Raw genomic sequence first — 20595 nt, forward strand, 5'->3', positions numbered from 1 at the left:
CCCCAGACTTGCTGACCTCTCCAACTTTTTCTCCAACTTTTTCCCCAGACGATCAACGTCATATTACCAAGGAAGGGATTCCGAAGCCTCGCAAAGCTTGACTTTTAATGCCCAACACTTGTCGATCCAAAATCACACCACAACGTTGGACCCGCTTCACACTCGGAGAGACAGGCACGACCATGGCACGTTCAAGGCTTCACACAAAGGAAAAGGCTCGGAGGTTTCAGGATTCGCAAAAATGACGTCGATGCCCGTTACCCGACCTCCTCGATCGATTACCCCGGATTACTTCCTCATGGCTAGTCTTGTCGGTCCGAATGTGGGCTTACACCTCCGTCATCTCCCGGCTTTTGGTCTGTCAAGTGACAGTGATGGCCAAGCACAAGTGCCTGATTGCCTCTTTGGATGCCATATTCGGTAACGTTCGAAAAACGTTCGAAATGGACCCCAAAGCTACTGTGTAAGTCGACGGGAGATATACAACCAAGCCATGGCGCCCAGAATCCAAGAGTCAAGACTTGAACTTCCTTCCTCATCCTCATTTGTCTTGTCACAAGCTCAGGCTATCGAGTGTCTCCAGTGAGGCACAATACAACACTCTACCCAAGATGGCGTCGAACCCAACAAACACCGCGGCCCCTACGGGTGGACTTGACGAGAAGAAGCGTTCAACATCGTCCGGTTTCGCCTCGGGAACCGCGTATGCGGAACATGACGACCGCGCCAGCACTTTGAACTCCGAAAAGGCTCGACTAGAGGCTTCAAAGAAGTTGGCGAATCCTTTGGCCGGTCTGAGTCCTCAGCGTCTCGAGGCCATGGGAGAAGAATATGCGCAGATGGCCGGTCTCACCAGCGAGGAGGACATCAGGGCTTTTCGACTTGGAGCCAGAATCGCCGGCGATGAGAACAACTACGATCTGATTCCGGAGCTTACTGAACGGGAGAAAGAGGTGTTGGTGCGCGAAACAACTCACAAGTGGTCCAACCCACCCATGCTTTACTGGGTTGTTGTCAGTATGTAATCCCCCGAATGGTCAAAAAGTGAAGCAAGCAGTATGATGCTAACCAAACTTTCAAGTCTGCTCTCTGTGCGCCGCCGTCCAAGGAATGGACGAGACGGTCGTCAACGGTGCCCAGCTCTTCTACAAAGACAAGTTTGGCATTGGTACCGATAGCCAGAGAGACACCTGGCTCCTGGGTCTCGTCAACTCGGCTCCCTACCTCTGCTGTGCCATTCTCGGCTGCTGGCTCACTGAACCCATGAACAGAATTTTCGGCAGACGAGGCACCATCTTCGTCTCGTGCATCATCTCCGCCGCCGCCTGCTTCCACCAGGCCTTCACCAACACTTGGTGGCACATGTTCATTGCCCGCTTCTATCTCGGCCTCGGCATCGGTCCCAAGTCAGCCACCACCCCCATCTTCGCCGCCGAGTGCTCCCCTCCCAAGCTGCGCGGTGCGCTGGTCATGCAATGGCAGATGTGGACGGCCTTCGGCATCATGGTCGGCTACATCGCCGATCTGGCCTTCTACTTCGTTCCCGACCACGGCATCGGCCTGGGTCTTAACTGGCGTCTGATGATGGGCTCGGCCATGATCCCCGCCGTCATCGTCGTCTGCCTCGCCTTCCTCTGCCCGGAGTCGCCCCGTTGGTACCTCAGCAAGGGCCGACACCAAGACGCCTTCGGGGCGCTCTGCCGCCTGCGTTTCGAGAAGGTCCAGGCCGCCCGCGATCTCTTCTACACCTACACCCTCCTAGAAGCCGAGAAGCAAGCCCAAGCCATGTCCGGCGTCAAGAAGGGCAACCGCTTCAAGGAGCTCTTCACCGTGCGGCGCAACCGCAACGCGGCCATCGCCTCGTCGGGACTCATGTTCATGCAGCAGTTCTGCGGCGTCAACATCATCGCCTACTACTCCTCGGCAGTCTTCCGAGACGCCGGCTTCAGCGACGTCTCGGCGCTGGCCGCCTCGCTCGGGTTTGGTGTCGTCAACTGGCTGTTCGCCATCCCGGCCATGTACACCATCGACACCTTTGGCCGACGCAATTTATTGTTAACCACCTTCCCGCTCATGTCCCTTTTCTTATTTTTTACCGGCTTCAGCTTCTGGATCCCCGAAGACTCCAAAGCCCACGTCGGCTGCATCGCGCTGGGCATCTATCTGTTCGGCATGGTCTACTCCCCCGGCGAAGGCCCCGTGCCGTTTACGTACTCGGCCGAAGCTTACCCGCTGTATATCCGGCCGATCGGCATGTCCCTTGCCACGGCGACTACCTGGTTCTTTAATTTCGTTCTGTCCATCACCTGGCCGAGCATGGTCACTGCGTTCAAGCCGCAGGGCGCGTTTGGCTGGTATGCTGGGTGGAACATCATCGGGTTTTTGTTCACGTTGTTCTTGGTGCCCGAGACGAAGGAAAAGACACTGGAGGAGCTCGATCATGTGTTCGATGTGCCGGTGAGGAAGTTGGTTAGGTATGGGGCGGATCAGAGCTTGTCGTTCTTTGGAAAGGGAATGAAGCCGACGGCGCCTAGTGCGTTACACGGGGATGCGGAGCGTATGGATGAGATGGTTGGCGAGCAGCAGCTTGGGGAGGGTGAGAGGGAGAAGAGGTGGAGTAAGGAAAGAGAGAGGGAAGGGGGCATTATGGGACGGGGGGATGCTGCTGGGAGGGTGTAGTAGGTTTTGTTTTGTGTGAGAGTGGATGGATGTTGGAGTATTGAGGAGGATGGGATGTTAATGATGGACGCTTTATGCGATCTGACTTATGACTAACGGTTAAGCTTCTTTGCATATATGTATTTATATCTTGTTCATTTAAGGATACCACTTTGACCTTGAGTATGTGCAAAATCCCAGACAGGCTTTGCCCCTTCGTTCGTGACAGTCTTCCAGATGATGTTACTTCCCTAACCCACCATGTCAACCACCACACCCACTTCATAAGCGTCGCGTCTTCCTTATGAAACTTTATCCGACAACCTACCTCGCCTACCTACCCTCGACTCAATGCTCATTGGACAAAAATCATCGTATATTTTTCGGTGAGCGGATGGTAGCCTGGCGGATAACCCCCTCCCGTGCATGCACTGCCACACTCCGTGCCCCTATCACCAAGACGCACAGCACATGAACGTCAGGCAAAGCGGCATTGCCAGCACGACCGTTACCCGATCGTGACGAGAGCGGAAAAGGGAAAGAAGGGGGAAAATTGAGGACGGAGGGGGAAAGGGAAAAGCACCCTATTCGTTGAATGCGGTGAGGTAGCATGGCATGGCGAACAACTTTTTCACACGAGGCGGCCGTAAGGCAACCAAACTAGTGCCGCCGCGGTGCGCGGCGTGGGTAAGGGGTGTAAACAACCTCAAACTATCCCCTCGCTTCCAGTGTGCTGTTTTTTTCCCGGTCTTTTCTTTCTGACGCGGTAAGACAGTAAGAAATAGAATCGTGATGATACTTCCGCTCTCTCTTTATCTCTGAATTGGTCCTACTTCGATAGTCCACTCGACCTCATCATGATTTCCAACGCAAAAAAAGTCCAAGATGGGAACTACATGGTTCGGCCGCCGGCCGCCCGCCCGTCTGTCTGCCTAAAGTTCTGAGTCCGACCTGACAAGTGGGATGTCACCGACCGACAGTCTTTCTCCTCATTGACGAGTGATGCCCCCTCCTTCTATTCTCTCCCTCTTTTTCGTCTCCTCTCAATATCACCGGTTATCCAGTGGAGCATGACGACCATACACTCAACATTCAACTACGTTCACGCATCACTCGAACAAAACCCATCGATGAAAGAGAATTTCATTGCCCCGTATTGCCTTCCACTTCGATTAATCGACGATTCCAATCAAACCCTCGAAACCCGCCGCCCTCGTTGTCAGCCAAAAACCCAAAGACCAAAGAAAGGTGAATGACACCAAATATTTCAACAAGCCTTCAAAAGTCCAACATAGCCAGCCCATAGCAAGATCATCATAATCGTCATCATCATCAATCATCACTATCCAAAACAAAAACGTATCAAACATCTCGACAGAAACAGATATCGGTTACCGAATCCTCTAAGCCACCCGATCGATTCTCTCCATCCCAACAAACCACCTAACCCACCGATTGCAAGAAAGATATAAAGAAAAAAAGTAACTGTCATCAATCATCAGCATCAAAACATGAGAAAGAGAGAAAGGAAGAGGACGATAACGCAACGCTCAACAGCAACAAGCAATGAAAACCAAGTACCAAGCCGTTCGATCCACCATGCATATCCCATCCGTCGGATATCCACATGCTGTTCCGGATGTGTGCATCGTACATCGCATCCCCGTCCGCACGTGTACATAATGCAAGCAGCACTCGTGATAGCAGCAATCAGGGACCGTGATGACGTGTCGTCGCGGGCCCATTCCGACTTTGTGGAGACCGAAATGAAGTTGAGACGAAAGAAAGAAGTCGGGAAGGAAGAATGAAAGGGGTATCGAAAACCGAAACGAATTTTCCTCCGTGATTTTGCACGACGACGGACCCGCCCAGACGAAAGACAAAGCCGCACCGGAGAACGTCGACCGACCGACCGCGGACCGAGAACGGCCAACGACCAACGACCAACGAAGCAGAGCAAAGGCGAAGAGTATCAGTTACGTTTCCTGAGTCGTGGCTCCATTTCATTCTTCTCTCTTTCATCGACGGGGCCGTTCCGCCCTGCGTCTCCTGCGCTCTTCATGTGCTAGTTCCTGTGGCGATCGATACCAGCCATCATTCCCCGGCGGGGTCGGCGGACCAAGTGGTCCCCTTTGACTCTGGCCTTGGCTTTGGTACCTATCATACGACACCGACCCCGGCGTACCAGGGATCCTCAACTGAGGCGGCAGCTCCGTATAATTCCTGATATCCTCGTACACCTCATCTCCGATCTTGCCAAGGCTGTACAAGTGCTCGGCCATGAAAAAATCCGGACGCATGCACTGCCAAGTCAGGCGGGGATTGTCGAAGATATGCTCGCGGATGTGCCACATGCGCCGGACGAAGTTCTGCCGGCGCTCGTCTCGGTTGGCGCGCTCGTGGACGGTGAAGTCGTAGTCGTTGCAGAACCAGCAGACCAGCTTGCTGGGCAGGTGGTGGTTAAGGTGCCGGAGGTGGTGGTCGATCCAGAGGTTTTCTTCGCCGAATTGAAATACTTCGCCGCAGTTTAGGCTGCCGCAGAACTCGCACCATAGTTCGTGGGCATCGGGGTCAAGGTCGACTTGAGGCCCGTGGCCGAACTGTTGCATCCAAGTTGGGTGGTCAGGACCGTGGGTTGGGACCGTGAGGTTCGTGGATGATCGCATTGAGGTTGCGGTGGATGTGGTGTAGTTGGAATCGGTGACGGACGAGTCGTCGTCGTCGTAGTATCTGTCATATGATGACTGCATTGCCTGCCCGGGGCTGTAGCTCCCGGAGTAATCCTCTATGTGTTCTGCTGAGGTGTGGTAAGGCATTGCGAGGTTGGCCATAGTGGGACGGCGACGAATGTCAGCCGGACAAGCGGCAGCGGGGATGTCTTGGATGGGGAAGGGCAAGCAAGTGTTCTGCCTCCTCTGACGTGGGGGTCCCGTTCGAGCTTTGGGAACCGGGTTATGTGGAACGGTCCGTTACTGACGATGCCTCGGAGCTGGCTATGGCGATGTCACTATTGCTCCAGTCAGAACATGAACTCTCGAAGATGAACCAAAGCTGGCGGCACAAAAGAAAAAAGAGCAACTGAAAGCCATCTTCGACGAAAGAGAAAAAGCAAGCGATAGAGAAGAGGGGACGCTAAGAGGGTATTTTGGGGTACAAGCGCAAGTGCTCGGCGTGTACGCAGCAAGGCCATCGTGGCAGCCAGCACTGTGTATAGGTGCCATTGCCGAGAGAGGATGGGAGGATATGTATGGTTCTTACTTGAGAACGGGAACGTTACCTACATTAGCGGATCGAGTGTTCCCGTAGGGGGGGTCGCAGTTGTGTACCCGTAAGCTCTCAGATGCTTCAAGTGGCACTTTGGGGTCAGTAAGAAAAAGCTGCGAGCTAGTAGCTGGCAGTCAAAAGAATTCGGGATTCAAGTTGATTTGGACTAGAAGAAGCTGTTGACGATGAAACGAGGACGAGGTATTCTGGGCAGACTCGAGCAGCCTGAGTTGATATGACCCCGGAGTTCTTAGAAGTCGATCTCCCGAACAGTCGAAGGGAAGTTGAAGTCAGTTGTGGATATGTCCTAGATGGATTTTGAGGAAACTCCAGTCATCCCTCCATGGAAAAAGGAAAAGGAAATCGGGGGCGATGGAGGGGTTATATCGCGAACTTCCAGTTTCCTCTGCTCTCTCCCCGGTTTCCCGTTTGGAAACTTCCCGTCCTTTCCTACGAGTTGCACTCATATGACCACCTCCTCAAGTCGCGTATGGCAAGCAAGTAATGCGCGTCCACAACGTCAACTCGAAAATCTCACCCTTCCCTCGTTGCGTCGGCCCACACATCCACACCCACCACCACCCAGTGGGTGCATCATCATCGGGACGTCGGGTCGGGCCTCTGTTTCTCTCCCATCAGATCACAACGGCCAGTTGGAATTTGTTGCTGCCCCGCCCTTCTTCCCCCCTTGTCGAGCTGACTTTCCGTTCCGGAACGTCTAAAATCTCGGGAGCTAGTTGGTTTCCGGGTTGTTTCGTCGGTTTCTGACCTCTTGAAGAGAGACAACACATCTTTTGTCTAGTGGAAAATAAGTCTCGGGAGGAGGGGTAGAAGGGGCAAATGGTACTCGGGACGGATGTACCCCTGGCACTAGCTCTTTAGTACCCTTTTTTTCTCCTCCCCTTTTCCACCACTCATGGGGGTTTTTTTTGGGTCCAGAATACCTACCCAACGACGACCTTGGTCAAAACCTACTCCAGACTGACTGCAACAAACATGTGTACTTCAGATGGCCATATTTCATTCGAGCAAATGATCATCTTCACGAGGATGAAACGTGATGTCGCGCCAGCGCCGGCGAGCGTGAGGAGCAACACCAGCCAGACAGACAGACAGACAGACAGACAGACAGACAGACAGGTTATCAGCATTTGCCTTTGCCGGTTCTACCCTTTCCTTTCCATCTCATCTCTGACGACAGACAGAAAGATAAGATTGGGCCACAGTTGCCAAGAGCATGGGGTTAGGTCATTCGGGTTTTATGAAGCGGCCTTCATATACCCGGAATGGAAACGCGGCGAGGAAAGATTTGCGATGCCGATGCACCTTCTCCTCCCTGTTTCTCGGAGACGGCATGCGATTCCGGGTCAAGTGAAGCATGTAAGATTCCTCCCCCACACTGTAGACTACTGCAACACAGCACCTGTTCGCTTTTTTCCCACGTCAATGAATGGGGTGCAGGTGGTGGGTGTGCGGAGAACTTGCAGTGGACGACGAACGAACGAGGGGGAGAAAAGAGAATGATGTCTGGTGAGGTGGCTTGAGATGATGTGGCTTTCGTTGGTGCTCGGGTTTGGAAAAAGCAATGTGGTAGTGCAGCATACAGTAGTCTGCAGATTCAGAAAGACTCGTCCGAGGAACTGAGTGGATGACTGCAGCAGCGTAGCATGACTGACGGGATGGAGACGGTTGCCGAAGATTGAACGTCGTGGAAACAAGGAGGTACTACCAGCCACGTCCTACCCATATAACTCTTTGGTACGTTTTCGTATGGTTGATGATTCCATTTAACATCCGCTTGGTAGGGTATCTTCCCTTCCCTTTCCCCTCGTTGTCTCTTCCGCATCTCCGGATCGTGGAGCACGTCGCAGTGCACCTTGTAAATCTTCAAATGGGACGTTTTGCGACGGTTTCCCAAAACTCCAATCCCAAAGGCAAAGCCAGGCACATGCAACGAGAGATCACGCCTTTGCGTCTGAAGCACGTACAATATCTACGTGGCACCCTTTCAGCCGGCATGCATATTCGGCTTTACTGGCCAATCTGTGTTGAGCATAGAAAAGCCAACATGTAAAGATAAGTTTCTCCATCCAATCGCAAAGCTATCCAGTGCGTTGGGTAAGCATCGTCGTCAGGAGATTCTAGTCCTTGCATCTTCGACTCGCGTACATAGGATGTGATTGTGACCATAGCATGAGTTTGCGGGATCTTGATAACCACTTTATTCGGCATCGGTCAATCCCGAGATAAGATCGTAGATGTATATCGAGAAGCGTCGCCTATGATATGTGGCAGAGTTTGACCCCAGCCTTCTCTTAAGTTGCTCTTTTACGTACCACCTTGCTTGATGTAAAGTTGTGTGTTTCAACAGTTCACCAGTGAAAGAGGTTTCATCGTCGGATATCCTTCACAAGAACTGCCAAGAAGAACCTGGCTTCCGATGCCACTCTGACCACCCTCTTCCGCTTTTAACAAGTAGGAGTGAAAGGTGGGGGACGGGACTACCTCCGGGTCAGCTCCCGGAGATGCAATTGCGGAGAGGCCGAAGGATGGATGGGTGGGAAAATGGGTAAAGCGGGATGGTAGTATGTAGTCATATCAGAAGGCCGCAGAGGGCTCGAAAGACGTGAACTCCCCGAAGGGATGGGTTACATATCACGGCGCCGAAACGGCAATGCCCTTGTGAAAATCAGTAACCACCCGGGGCTGTTTGTACCACCGATATCCAGGCAAGTTGCTAGCCCTAAGAGGCACCTGCTAGTCCGAAGAGAGAAAATTGAGGCTCTGCTAGCCCAAATCAAGTGATGGACTCGACGAGTTCGATCCTCCGACAAGATAATGGTTGGTGCATCTGATATCATATTTCTCCTCTCCGCGCATGTTACATGTCTCCTGCGTCTCTTCAACCTATGTTCATGCCTACAAAGGGCGTGTTCCAAATATCGATGGTTGATCCGCCAGTTGATCCAGTTGTTGATCCGTGTATAACGCTAAAATTTGCAGTCTTGACAGGGGGTCTTTATACTATTTTGTCTTTTTTCTTTTTTTTCTTTATTGCATAGTGGCGCTTATACGTGCCAGTAAGCGAGGCCATACGTAGGGGTATAGCTTATCCATCGAGATCTCTATACTAGAGCTTGTCTATTAAATTGTAGAACCGTAACTACCGTTATAAGCTCAATTTTGAAGGTATTTACAAATAGAGACATCTATTTGGTAGTTAGGAAGCCGCTCTATAAGACTATATAACGTTTACTTAATTACTAGGTATAGTAGTTGATATTATTAAGGTCGAAGGTTTAAGGGGTAAAAAAGGGAATGTAAATAATAATCTACTATAATAATAATTAGAATCGAATCGATTAGAATGCCCAACTAAGAGTTTTCGAGTATATAAATATAGGCATCAACTTTATGATTTTATTAAATAAAATTCTTTATTATTAATACTTTTATTTATTATTTCCTCTCTTACCTATTATATCCTCCCGCCGCCTCTAAATCGTTAATTTTATTAATAACAATAATAATATTTTTAGTTTAAATAAGTTTATTTATAATGGCCTGCGTAGCCTAACTCCCCGCTAGTAAGAGGATTTTCTTATTAATATTTAAAATTTTAGTAACGTACCCCCTAATTATACCGAAGTATAAGAGTATAATATTACTAATTTTACTACTATTAACCGCCCTCCTCCTCTTCTTCCTCCTCGTCTCCTAATTATCCTACCGGCTTCCTGACTAGACCTTATATTCCCTATATCCCGTATTAACTAGCGTATGTATTCGAACTAGCTGCCTATTCCCTAGCCTACCTCCTATCCTTCTACTATAGCTACCCCCTCTTAAGTAAATTAAGTTATTAGTCGGGTTAAAAATTAGCAAAGTCGAAGTCGAAGTAGTAAAGGTAGCTAGGTAAGCTAACTTAGTACTAGCGTATTTATTTTATCGCTTTGTCAGTTATTAACTATCTTTCTATTATTTAACGAGGGTAATAATAACAGCGGCGAGGATAGTGATAATGATAGTAACCTATTCTTTAATATTTTTGTTATACGGCTATAATTATTAATCCCTCCCCCTAATACCCAACCGCTAATTCTCTAACCGCTAATTTCCTAACTTTCTACCTAACTTTCTACTTAGGTAAGTGGGGTATTTCTTTACTAGATTAATACTTAAAAGTAATTATTTATGATTATTCTCGTTAAAATTATTAAAGAGGGGAAATTTATTAAGGAGGAGACAATTAATTGGTTGAAGAAGGTCCTTATTAAAGTAGCCGAGACTATAACAATTTAATAACTAAACGTTGATTAGGGTTATAATTAGTTGCAAAACTGGTATAATACATATAGAAAGGACTACCACTTATAATTAGAATTCTTCCAAAAGATTAAGGTAATTTTTAATAAAACGATTAATCAATTTAAAGCGGAGGAGGATATATAGGAATCCTTTTTAAGAGTAAGCTACCGTTAATAAAGTAGTTAAAAATTACTATATTCGAATATCAGGACGAGTATATCCTAATATTTACTATCGATTAGGCGATTAGTAAATATATTATTTGGCTAAAATAACGATTGTAGTAATATTTAGAGTAGAGGAATATTCAGAAGTATAACGACGACGTTAATAAAACTATACTATAATTAAAAGGTAAAGGGAAGGGGAAGGCGAAGGCGAAGAAGAGGAAGGATTTAATAAGGGAATTAATAAATTCTAATAGTAAGGAGGCACCTCCTTAATTACGGCCGATTATAAAAAAGAAATTAATTACTACTAATAATATATTTAAATTAGTTAAATTTATTTCTAGTACTTAAAAGTACCTATTTTGAAGTATATTATCGTCGTCCCTCTTTATTATTATAGCTGGTCTTTCTACCGCTATACCCCCTCCTCTTATACCGGCAAATCTAATTAAGTATAATTATTACCTCTAAATATTTATCAATATTTTAATAATAATATCCCTTCTTCGTTATATAAATAAGAAGGATAAGCGGGACTTTATTAAAAGATTACGGAAAGATAAAAATATAGCGCGTCTCTTTACTACCGTACTGACGGGGAAGCTACTATTTGCAAAAATAATTTTAGATAACGAACCCGTCTTCGAAAATAAGGAAGAGGAGGAAACGCTTAATAACTTAAATTAATATTCTCATTTTTAATTCCGTAGGAAATATTATAATATTTTTATACTATTTAATAACCTTCGTTAATCCGATTCTAATATTCGTATTTTTATAATCGTACGTATTATAATTAAAAAATTATATTATAATTTGTAATTATATTACTTTAACGCGTTATTATTATTATTAGGAAATATAGGAGTTTTACCATATTAAATATAAAAAATCGTAAAGTTAGAAAATTTTTGTTAAATTAAAAAAATAGCCAATTTAATTACCTTTTACTAGGTTAGGCTAAGTTAGGCTAGGCTGGGCAGGGCAATAAATTTAATAAAATCTAATAAATTTAGGCTTTAGCCCGCTTGCTAAAACGTTAACATAGGGCAAATATAATAATATAGTCCCGCGATTATAGAATTTAAACTCTAACCTCGTATAGAGGGTCGATATTATAATATTAATAACTCTTTTAATTTAAGTCCAAAATTAATATAACCGGTATTAATCGATTTAACTTAATATAGTAAATAAAATAATGTATCTATATCGGTTTTTAAATAAAAAATTTATAATATAGTTAATAATATAGAAAAACTATTATACTTATTTTTTTGACGAACTTTTTTTAAAGTAGTACTAACTATATAGTTAGTTCGCTTTAATACTGCCCAGGTAAATTGCCAAATACTATAATTTACCTATATTTATTCTATAAGAATACTTCTAAATTGTATTATACGAGCGTTTTATTTAATTATTATATTTACCCCTCTACCCTCTCCATTACCCTCCTCGCCTTCAGAATTGACGTTGATGACGTCTACAATACCATCGTTATTATCGTTTATAAAGGGGTTCTAATCTATACGGGTCCGTCTATTTAATCTAATTATATAGCGTAGTAACCATATATACGATATTATATTAAATTTTAATAAGATATTTTAATGCCACCGCCTATATAATTTTAAACCGCTTCTTTATTTTGCCGATAACGATTTTAACTTTTATATAATATTTTAAAAACTTCAAATTATATGATTTTTCTTTCTTCAGTCGCTTTCTCCGTTTTCCCCCGCTATACTTAACTAAATAATATTGTACTATAGGATATAGTATTAAAATCCTACGCATTAAATAGAACCCTACATCGGCGAAGTAGAATTTCCCCAGTAATATTGAAAATCTAAAAACGAATATTAACTTTAATAATTTAAAATTATATATCAATCCTTCTATTCCCGGAAGTATATACGTAAATAACTTATTAAGCCCGATTGTAACGAAGATATTCTATATTATATAGTTTTTTTTTTAAATTTTATTATACTTATATTTCGTCGGTTAGTACCCGGGCGTATACTAACATACTATCGATTATACTAACATAATATTTAAAAAACTGATTAGGTTTTTTATCCTTTAATGTTAATTTATATATTATATCAGGTATTAGTAATTTAATAATTTAATTATATAAAAGAATTATAGTTCGAAATACCTTATAAAAGTTATAACTAACTGTAAAAGTATTATATTTAAAGCGATAAGCTATATTTCGATAGGTTTTATTATAGGTATAAATATATAAAAACGTTAAAACTTTTTATTCAATAAATATTTAAATTGTACTATAAATACTAATATTAATAAATATCTAATTAATTAACTATATAAAGGGATACCGCCGTATATAGTATAAGTTAAACAATTTTATTTCGTAGTCTAAATGGAGGATATTTCGAATAACCGCCTTCCCTTCAAATCGATTAGAGTATATCGATTCCTATATAGTATTATAGCTACCGCGGGCCCGTATAGAGGCAATTGCTAAAACGATAGTAAATAATATATGTACTAGAAAGAGCCGCACTTATTATTAAATTTAATCTATTGTCGATAGAAGTATTTTGATTTATCGGGGATTATTATATAAAAGACAGTAGAAAAATTTATATTAGGTATTAAAGTACAATTACTAGTACATCTAGTAAATACTAATCATATAATTAGCTAATATCCCTATCCTAGTACCCTTATTAAGCCGGATTAACGAAAATGCCCTTAAAAAAGTTGAGATTCTCAGCTTTTTTCGACTAATTAATTTTAGTATATTACGATCCCCTTTTAAGAAGTCGACCAGGCTATTTGTAAGCGATACGTCGATTATAAGGGAGTTATAGGGGGGTTATAGGGTTTCCTGGCTAGCGTGGTACGTGCTAAGGTCCTAAATGTCTTCTTTGAGCCATATGCAGTGTGATTAACTGCATATTTACTAGTCTCTCATGACAGTCGTGCTCCGATGTCAGCCTCCATCCGCTCCGCCGCCACACGTGGCGCAGTCTCTTTGTACCCTGTGGGTCCAAATAGTGTGACATTATGATTGATGGGTAGGTAAGTGTGGTGAGGATGTCACAACCATTTGAACCCGCAGGTACAAAGAGACGCAAGGGCCATGCGTAGGTGGCCGAGTAAATGAGACTAATATTTACTACATATCAACCGCAGGGGTCGATTTGTATGGGCTCTGGATCAACGTTGGAAAATTTGGAACACGCCCAAAATGTGCATTACAGCTAATACCTTCGAAGTAGAGGCACGCAATGTCATTTCTGTTCTTGAACGGCAGGTATTTACGGAGAAGAGGACATCTCTCAGACTTATCGCGATTCTGGTCTCCGGGACTCCGGTCGAATGTGTTTCAGGTGAAGATAGTGCTGCATAACCTGACACGTCTTTTTGGGGGCGAGACATCCACATGGTCTTTAGTTGATAGAAGTTTGGATGTTTCAGGCGGTAGGTGATCGAGGTGTGATATGATTCTCCCCGAGCTCTAAGGCATGCGAGGTTCTTCCCCAGATAACCGGGGGTTCGTGCCCAACAAGGAGAACTATCGCCGCGGCACGGGGCTTGCATTTCTTCCCCATGTGGTTAGGCCTTCGGTTTTGGTTACGTTGGGCATCAACCCACCAGCGTGTTGACGACTGTCGGTAGCCGCTTAGTTCCGGGTCGCGGAGATAACTCCTGGGCACACACGTCCCTTCCAGAGCCAATGATCGACACCTGAAGAATATCATAGCGTCGCCATTGATCACACTGAGCAGGAATTGTGAGCCTGTAGACCATGTTGCTGGGTATCTTCGCAATGCTTAGATCCGTTTCATCTTGGACCGCAGGTTCGTTAACCACGAAACGGACGACAAGACGATCGCTTAACATCCTCACGTCGGTCATCCGGGGGTTTCGTGATCATTCGAATAACGAGTGGTCGTGAACGTCGGCTCAACGCATTGCTTCACTCTTCCGGACTGCAAAGCACTCTGGCCTTGGCGATGACATTCCTCCACTGGAGCTGCCCACCGCTTTCGTCGCCCTGTTTGATGATTCCCGGAAACGTGACGCAGCAGATCTCCCTATCCGACAAGCTCTCCTCGTCCTCGCCACCGATGTCCTCCATTGTGGCTGCATCGAAAAGGACTCGTTGATGTGGCAGGATCTCGGGCATGGTGACTTTGAAGATGGCTTTCTGGACGACGAGAAGCCGTGACATGTCGATCGCGCCGTTGACAAGTTGTCTCAGACCCTGATCCCGTGCCTCAGTGGCCTTAGTATCGACATCCGTAATGGCATATAATATGTTATTGGCTTTGTCAACGAAGGCCTCGATAATGGCGGTTGTCTCGGCTTGTAGCTTCTGGTCGGCTTCCCGTTTCAGGATGGAGAGAGTCAAAGCGCGCCACTGATTGAGAGACTCGGGCGTTGATGCTGGGTAAGCCAAAGAGGTCAGTCAGTTTGCAATCGAAGTGGTCGCTCGCAGTATCCCGGCGAGACAAAGATACCGACATCGGGAGTAAACATACCGATACCCGCAAGCATACCCTCCGCCTCTCTAACCACCCGCTCCTGCTCCCCAGTCAACCCAACAAAATAAGCCCCAAACACCATCTCCACCAACAACCTCGACACCACACTCTGTATCAAGTGTATCTTGCCTCCCATCGCCAATATCTCCTCAAACATCGGCACCACCCTCGCCAACTCCTCCCTCCACCCGTCCGCCAACCTTTCACTTGTCACCTTCGCCCTCCTAAAATTCACCAACACCCAGTTCTGCAACCCATTCCCCAACCTCGCTATACCCGCCCCAAACACCTCATCGCTCATCTGCTGCGCCGCCCCCGTCGCGTCCGCCCGCGTGCTGTTGCTCACCCACTCCTTCAGCCCGCGCATCTGCCTGCGCAGGTCACGGATCTCGTCCTCGCGCTCGCGCAGGCTCTGCTGGACGGCGTTCCAGCTGGAGCGGAGCTCGTCGCGCTCGGCGCGGAGGGCGTCGGCTTCCAACCGTAAAAGGCGGAGCTCGTGCGCAGTGGTGGACGTCAGCGAGGAGAAGGAGGAGAGACTGGAGGAGGCGTTGGTCAGGGCGTCAAGGGTGCGTTGGTACGAGAGCTCGAGGTGGGCTATGCGGTCGTCTTTTTGCTTGAGGAGGTCCTCGGTTGTTGTAGGTGTAGGTGTTGTTGATCTTGGTGCGGGTATAGGTGAGGGTGAGGTTCTCATGCTTGAGCTGGAACTGGAAGGGTCTGTTGTAGCTGTATTTGTTATTGTAGTTGTACCACCCCCATCGATGACTCTGACTCTAGTACCGCGCGGCGTGCTTGTGTTACTTCTATGAGCATCTGGAGAAGGAGAAGGAGAGAGTGCTGCTCGCGGAGGCGGAGCTATGGCTTGAGCCAAACTACCCAGTCGTGGACTACGGGTGGCGTTTCTGGATGGTGATGTTGACGGAGAGCCGGCATTCCGTAGACTGCGCATGAAGGAAGGACTTGGAGCACTTTCCGAAGAAACGCGGTGCTTCTCTGGGGTTCCCAGGGTTTTGCGAGGCATGTTGATGGTGTGAAGTTAGCGGCCAACGACGCGCTCGATTATCGTAGAGTGGAAAGGAAAAAGAAGGCGCTTTGGTCGTTTCTTTGGTCGGTACGCGGCATGCTGATCTTCGAAGTCTCGTGAAGGTGTCGTCGTTGTCGTCGTTGTGGTGTTTGCTGTTGATGTTTATGTGGCTGTCGTTGTTGCCTAGAGAGCCGATGTCCGAACAACACAGAATAGAATGGACAAACTTTGTTGGTCGCGCCTTAAATTCCAGTGTAACCTTCTCTGTGCCTGCCCCCTAGAGTAGGTAATGGAAGATGAACCATTGACAAGTCGGGACACTCTTTCCCAGAGTTCTGTTCATCAGCTGCTGGCCGTGGTTAGGTAGCTTCAGCCCTGCCGTCGTTCACGCCTGCCGCCAACAAGTCCCGTGGTCACCTAACCCCTGTCAATCCTTCCTTCCATTTTATGGCTTCGGCGTTCGTTCCAAAAAGTGGGGCCCTTCGATAAAGACATGGACAGGACAGGGATCATGGTCTGTCGCCGTACCTTCAGCAACGGCCGGGCAGCTCCGTTGACCAAAACATGGCATTCAGGGGTTGACCCATGGAGCCCCTCTGCCCCTCCTCTCGAACCCCTATGGCCGAACATGTAGGTACTTGTACGTACAATGTACAGCTTCGGAGCTTACACACAGTAGATACAACCGTGGGAAGAAGAACCCAAGCACGATACATGTACGATAGCCTAACGGGAGATCTACGGCTATCTTTCGCTCGCTTCATTCCCTCTCACACACAAGACAAGTTAGCGTGGCTCGTGGATACCTCGGGCCTTTGTCGGACTGGATCGAGGGATATCGATTACCAAAACATCTCCCTCTTTCGAGTACTATAATCGTACTTCATTGACTTCTAAAGTCCAATGACAGGACCTCTAAAACTCAACATCCTCCTCAACCTCATAAGCCTCATCAACCACCACCCCATCCACCATCTCCTTCTTCGCCCCCATCTTGCAAATAGCCACCTTTTCCACCTTGACGTCCTCCATCCACGTGTACTCCTCATACCTCTCCAGAATCTCCCTCGCGTCAATCGTCAATCTTTCCCTTTTGTTTCCTCCTCCTCTGTGACCGTGGTGTCCCTTCTTTCCTCCTCTTCCTCCTCCTCTGTTACCTCCCCCTTGCTGCTGCTGCTGCTGCTGACCACGACCCCTACCACCCTTCACATAAATCGTATTAACAACCGTAGCATGCAACAAAAGCGGTCTACCCCCTTCCTCCATCATCAACTCCTTCTGCACAAACTCGGCCTTGACCCTCTCGCAAAAGCGCTGGAGGTGGCCAAGCGGGTCAACGGGCGGAGCGTAGAGCACCGCTGCTTTGGAAGGTGATTGCATCGAGTGAAGACCCTTTAACGTGATCTTTAGATCTTCTTCTTCTTCCTTCTTCCCTGTCTCAGACTGAAGCTGGGGTGGGACCTCCCTAATAACAGTCCCCATCCCAGCTTCCACCCCTTCACCCTTCTCTTCCGCTGTCCCAATAGCAATAGGTGCACCACCACCGTTACTATCCCGCGGCATCGGCACCGCCGTCGCCCGCGTCTGTGACTGCCTCAGCACCTCCTGCCAAATCTCGCTCAGCTTCAAGCTCTTCAGCAAAGCCTTGGCTTCCTCCAGCTTCCTCAGCCCGCTCAGACTTCCACTTCCACTTGGTGGTCCCTGTTCCTCGCTGCCACTTCTGCTGCCACTCCTGCTTCTGCTTCTGTCTCTTCTCCCGTTATCTTCTTGCGGTCCATCCCTCCCACTACTTCCCCCAACCTGCCCTGCCTGCCCCTGCCCACCTCCTCCCCTCCCCGTCTTCACCCCCTTAGACTCCCTCGGCTCCAGAAAACTCATAACCCCCAACGTCAAATGGATCGTCCCCACAGGCCTGATGGCTTCCTCCGGCACCGGCAACGCTCCGTAAGCACTGCTGGACGGGTTCCCGGGGGCCGTCACTTCCTCCCTGAAGGCGGCTAGGCTGCGCGTGAGTTGAGACCGGGAGGAGGCGGTGACGAGGGGGATGCAAAGGAAGTGAGTGGGGGGTGGTTTTGGTGGCATTTTGTTGGGTTTCTTGTTTTGGTTCTGGTTTTTGTTGATGGTGGTGTTGTCTTCGCCTTTGGGTTGTGATTTAGGTTGGGATTTGGCTGTGTCCTCGCTCGCGGTCTGGAGCTGCGGCTGTTGCTCCTCTGCTGGTGATGATTTTGATGGCGATGGTAAGGTAGACGCGGCTGAGGCTGCTGGTAATGGTTGTGTCCTCGACTCCTCCATTTTGGTGGTTGTTGATTAGTTAGGTACTTCGGCTGATATCTCCTAATCGGAACCTGGTATGGTAAACCTCCGGGAGTGGTATGGTTTGAGTAAGTGAAGGGGAGGGACAAATGCCGATAGGGTACCTTGGTATTACTTCTTTGGTGATTATGTATGGTGAAGGAGGTGAATAAGCACTAGTCTACACTTGATGTGTCGACTCGGCGATATAACTCGAGCTTTGACTCCTCATCAATCAAGCTTTCCAAGGCTGACAAGCTCCGTGTTGACGCTTCGTGAGTGCTTACAAAGCTGATCATCAATATCCGGTCGTGAATCTGGACGTCAAACTGGTCGGCGACCTGGTGCGAATCTGGGTTCGGTGTCCAATGAAGTTGGGTGATTTCGATGCCGGCCGGTGGACGATCAGCCAGAGCTCCGTCTTGTCGTTGGTGACGTTTCCATTTCGAGATTAAACGGAGCGAAGGTCCGTGCCACTTTACGCCTACCATTTTTACCGGAAGTCTCCGAGCCCTATCGCCGTAGGCCTTTTCCCTTTCCCTATCACCAGAACGAACTCTTAACAGTTAGCCCAACCACTACCCCCTAACGGACAGAGCAACTTGAGGATGTTACATGATATATAATATCTGTATGAATCGGATCCGATATCCGGGAAACCGCTACTAACAAAGGCTACTCCTGTCTTTAAGAACCGTGACTACCCCCTAATCCACCAAGCGACAAACAATATTTGAACATCCCGATATTCCAACAAGCAAAAGGGTCCAAAACAGAGACCATGCTGGAATATCTTTCCCACCTGTACTTCGGCATGGTAAGCCTGCTATTTCTCAAAGCCTTCCCGTAACCATCCCGCAATGCCCTTTCCAGCGCCCCCATGAACCGTGCGTCTGATTCGCAGAACGCCGTCGGTGCGCATGCCCACGCGTGATGATCATGGCTTCCATAGCTCCAAGCCCTGTGGAATGGCTAGGTCTAAAAGGCCCTGAATTCTATTCCGATTCGCGTCTTCTAGACTGCTGTACTTTTTTTCCGCGTCCCATCATCTCGACCTACCCGCCCGGAGGAATGCCATGCTCCTTGTGTCGCAGAAGCTGCTCCAACATAGGCAGGCAGGCAAGCTTGCCCTCATCGCCCAACAAAAGCGCCAGATGTGGGCACGGCAAACCAGAGGAGGGTGTTGTAAATCATCCGAAATTCCACTATTCGTCATCTGGCTGGAAGAAGCCGTGTGTTTCGTTCAACATCATGTCCGCCAGCACGTCTTTGTCATTCCTGGCTGTCTTGAGGGCCGCTTTGATCTTCTCCAGGCAAACTTGTTCGTTGGGCTCCGCAGCCCCATCAACGGTGAGCTTGTGGCCGTATTGTTGGATAACTTGGCACGAATCCCTGATCTTGTTGAACCCGAGAGTGGCTGAGGAGCCCTTCAAGAAATGGCCCAGACTCGACAGCGTCTCGAGCCTCTTGCCGTTGTCGAGTTTGTTGTTGTTCCTAATCAGACGACCCTCGTATTAGCTCTGGTCCTCTAGAAGCATCAAGTCCAGCTCGCACAACATGACGAGCACCGAAAGAGCAACAAGGCGACCCTGATCCGGCCCAGAGTACTTACAAAATCTCCTCAATCTTTACAAAGGTCTCCTCGGCTTGGTCAAAGAAGTTGGTGACCAAGGACTTGCTGAACTCGCGCTTGTCGTCATCGTCCATCTCGAGGATCTGCTCAAAGATCCCATTGTCGACGTGCTCTCCGAAATCCGGCATTATGTCTTGATCTTCCTGTGTGTTTGCGCTCGTGGTTAGTTGCGGATCGAAAAGAGGGGTAGACTCAGAGCTGCACCAACATCATAATGTGAATGCATGGTGGACTGCTGAAACCGAATGCAATACAAAGCGCGTTGACGTAATGGAACCAGAGAAAAAAAGGTTTGGGAGAGGAGTTCAACCCGGACGAGGCCGGATAGGGAGGGGAGGGGGGGATGGGGGGAAAGGGGGAGACTTCTTTTCTTCTTCTTCTCTCCCCGAGTCGCAAAGTGGTCGGCGACTCGTGTATGTGAACACACCAAGGTGGAAATTGTGCAAGTGTGTAATGTAATGCCTGGGGACTGCATGTAGCACGAACCTTGTGAGGAGGGGACCCGGGCGTCTGCTGATCTGGAACGGGGAGGGATCGGGGGCGCGGGGAAGATGCAGAATGCAGAAGCGCAGATGGAGAAGAAGCTCGAAGAGGGAAGGCTTACACGACGGGGTCGAGGTCAGTTTCGAGGTACAATGGAAACTGAAGAAGGCAGCAGCACGGTGACGAGGATGATGGGAGTGCGGATGATGTTTTGTCGAAAACGGGAGGCGTCACACA

The 20595-nt window shown here is 47.8% G+C and overlaps 5 protein-coding genes across 5 annotated transcripts; 1 reads left to right on the forward strand and 4 right to left on the reverse strand.

The window, feature by feature from the left end:
• The first annotated feature begins 444 nt into the window (after positions 1–444).
• B0H65DRAFT_466638 (uncharacterized protein) lies at positions 445–2753 on the forward strand. The gene is made up of 2 exons (XM_062826866.1): positions 445–1017; positions 1082–2753. The coding sequence occupies exons 1-2, from the start codon at positions 612–614 to the stop codon at positions 2677–2679; spliced, it is 2004 nt and encodes a 667-aa protein (XP_062682043.1). The 5' UTR covers positions 445–611; the 3' UTR covers positions 2680–2753.
• Positions 2754–4676: 1923 nt separating this feature from the next.
• B0H65DRAFT_425317 (uncharacterized protein) lies at positions 4677–5879 on the reverse strand (the record flags this gene model as incomplete). The annotated part of the gene is made up of 2 exons (XM_062824564.1): positions 4677–5596; positions 5705–5879. The coding sequence occupies 2 exons, from the start codon at positions 5877–5879 to the stop codon at positions 4677–4679; spliced, it is 1095 nt and encodes a 364-aa protein (XP_062682044.1).
• Positions 5880–14361: 8482 nt separating this feature from the next.
• Positions 14362–15947, reverse strand: B0H65DRAFT_426719 (uncharacterized protein; the record flags this gene model as incomplete). The annotated part of the gene is made up of 2 exons (XM_062824649.1): positions 14362–14831; positions 14927–15947. 2 exons carry the CDS (start codon positions 15945–15947, stop codon positions 14362–14364), a joined length of 1491 nt encoding a protein of 496 aa, XP_062682045.1.
• Positions 15948–16450: 503 nt separating this feature from the next.
• B0H65DRAFT_466645 (AKAP7 2'5' RNA ligase-like domain-containing protein) lies at positions 16451–18666 on the reverse strand. The gene has a single exon (XM_062826867.1). It carries the CDS (start codon positions 18240–18242, stop codon positions 16866–16868), a length of 1377 nt encoding a protein of 458 aa, XP_062682046.1. The 5' UTR covers positions 18243–18666; the 3' UTR covers positions 16451–16865.
• A 781-nt stretch (positions 18667–19447) lies between these two features.
• Positions 19448–20101, reverse strand: B0H65DRAFT_509145 (signal transduction histidine kinase; the record flags this gene model as incomplete). Its single annotated transcript, XM_062828283.1, has 3 exons — positions 19448–19736; positions 19855–20018; positions 20084–20101. The coding sequence occupies 3 exons, from the start codon at positions 20099–20101 to the stop codon at positions 19448–19450; spliced, it is 471 nt and encodes a 156-aa protein (XP_062682047.1).
• Between the last annotated feature and the right edge of the window lie 494 nt (positions 20102–20595).

The sequence above is a fragment of the Neurospora tetraspora genome (assembly GCF_033439725.1).
Source record: "Neurospora tetraspora strain CBS 560.94 chromosome Unknown B0H65scaffold_4, whole genome shotgun sequence".
NCBI lineage: Eukaryota > Fungi > Ascomycota > Sordariomycetes > Sordariales > Sordariaceae > Neurospora > Neurospora tetraspora.

Coding starts and splice junctions, on each gene's coding strand:
- B0H65DRAFT_466638 (XM_062826866.1), top strand. CDS start 612: ATGGCGTCGAACCCAACAAACACCGCGGCCCCTACGGGTGGACTTGAC. Junction 1,018..1,081: donor GCTTTACTGGGTTGTTGTCA/GTATGTAATCCC, acceptor CAAACTTTCAAG/TCTGCTCTCTGTGCGCCGCC.
- B0H65DRAFT_466645 (XM_062826867.1), bottom strand. CDS start 18,242: ATGGAGGAGTCGAGGACACAACCATTACCAGCAGCCTCAGCCGCGTCT.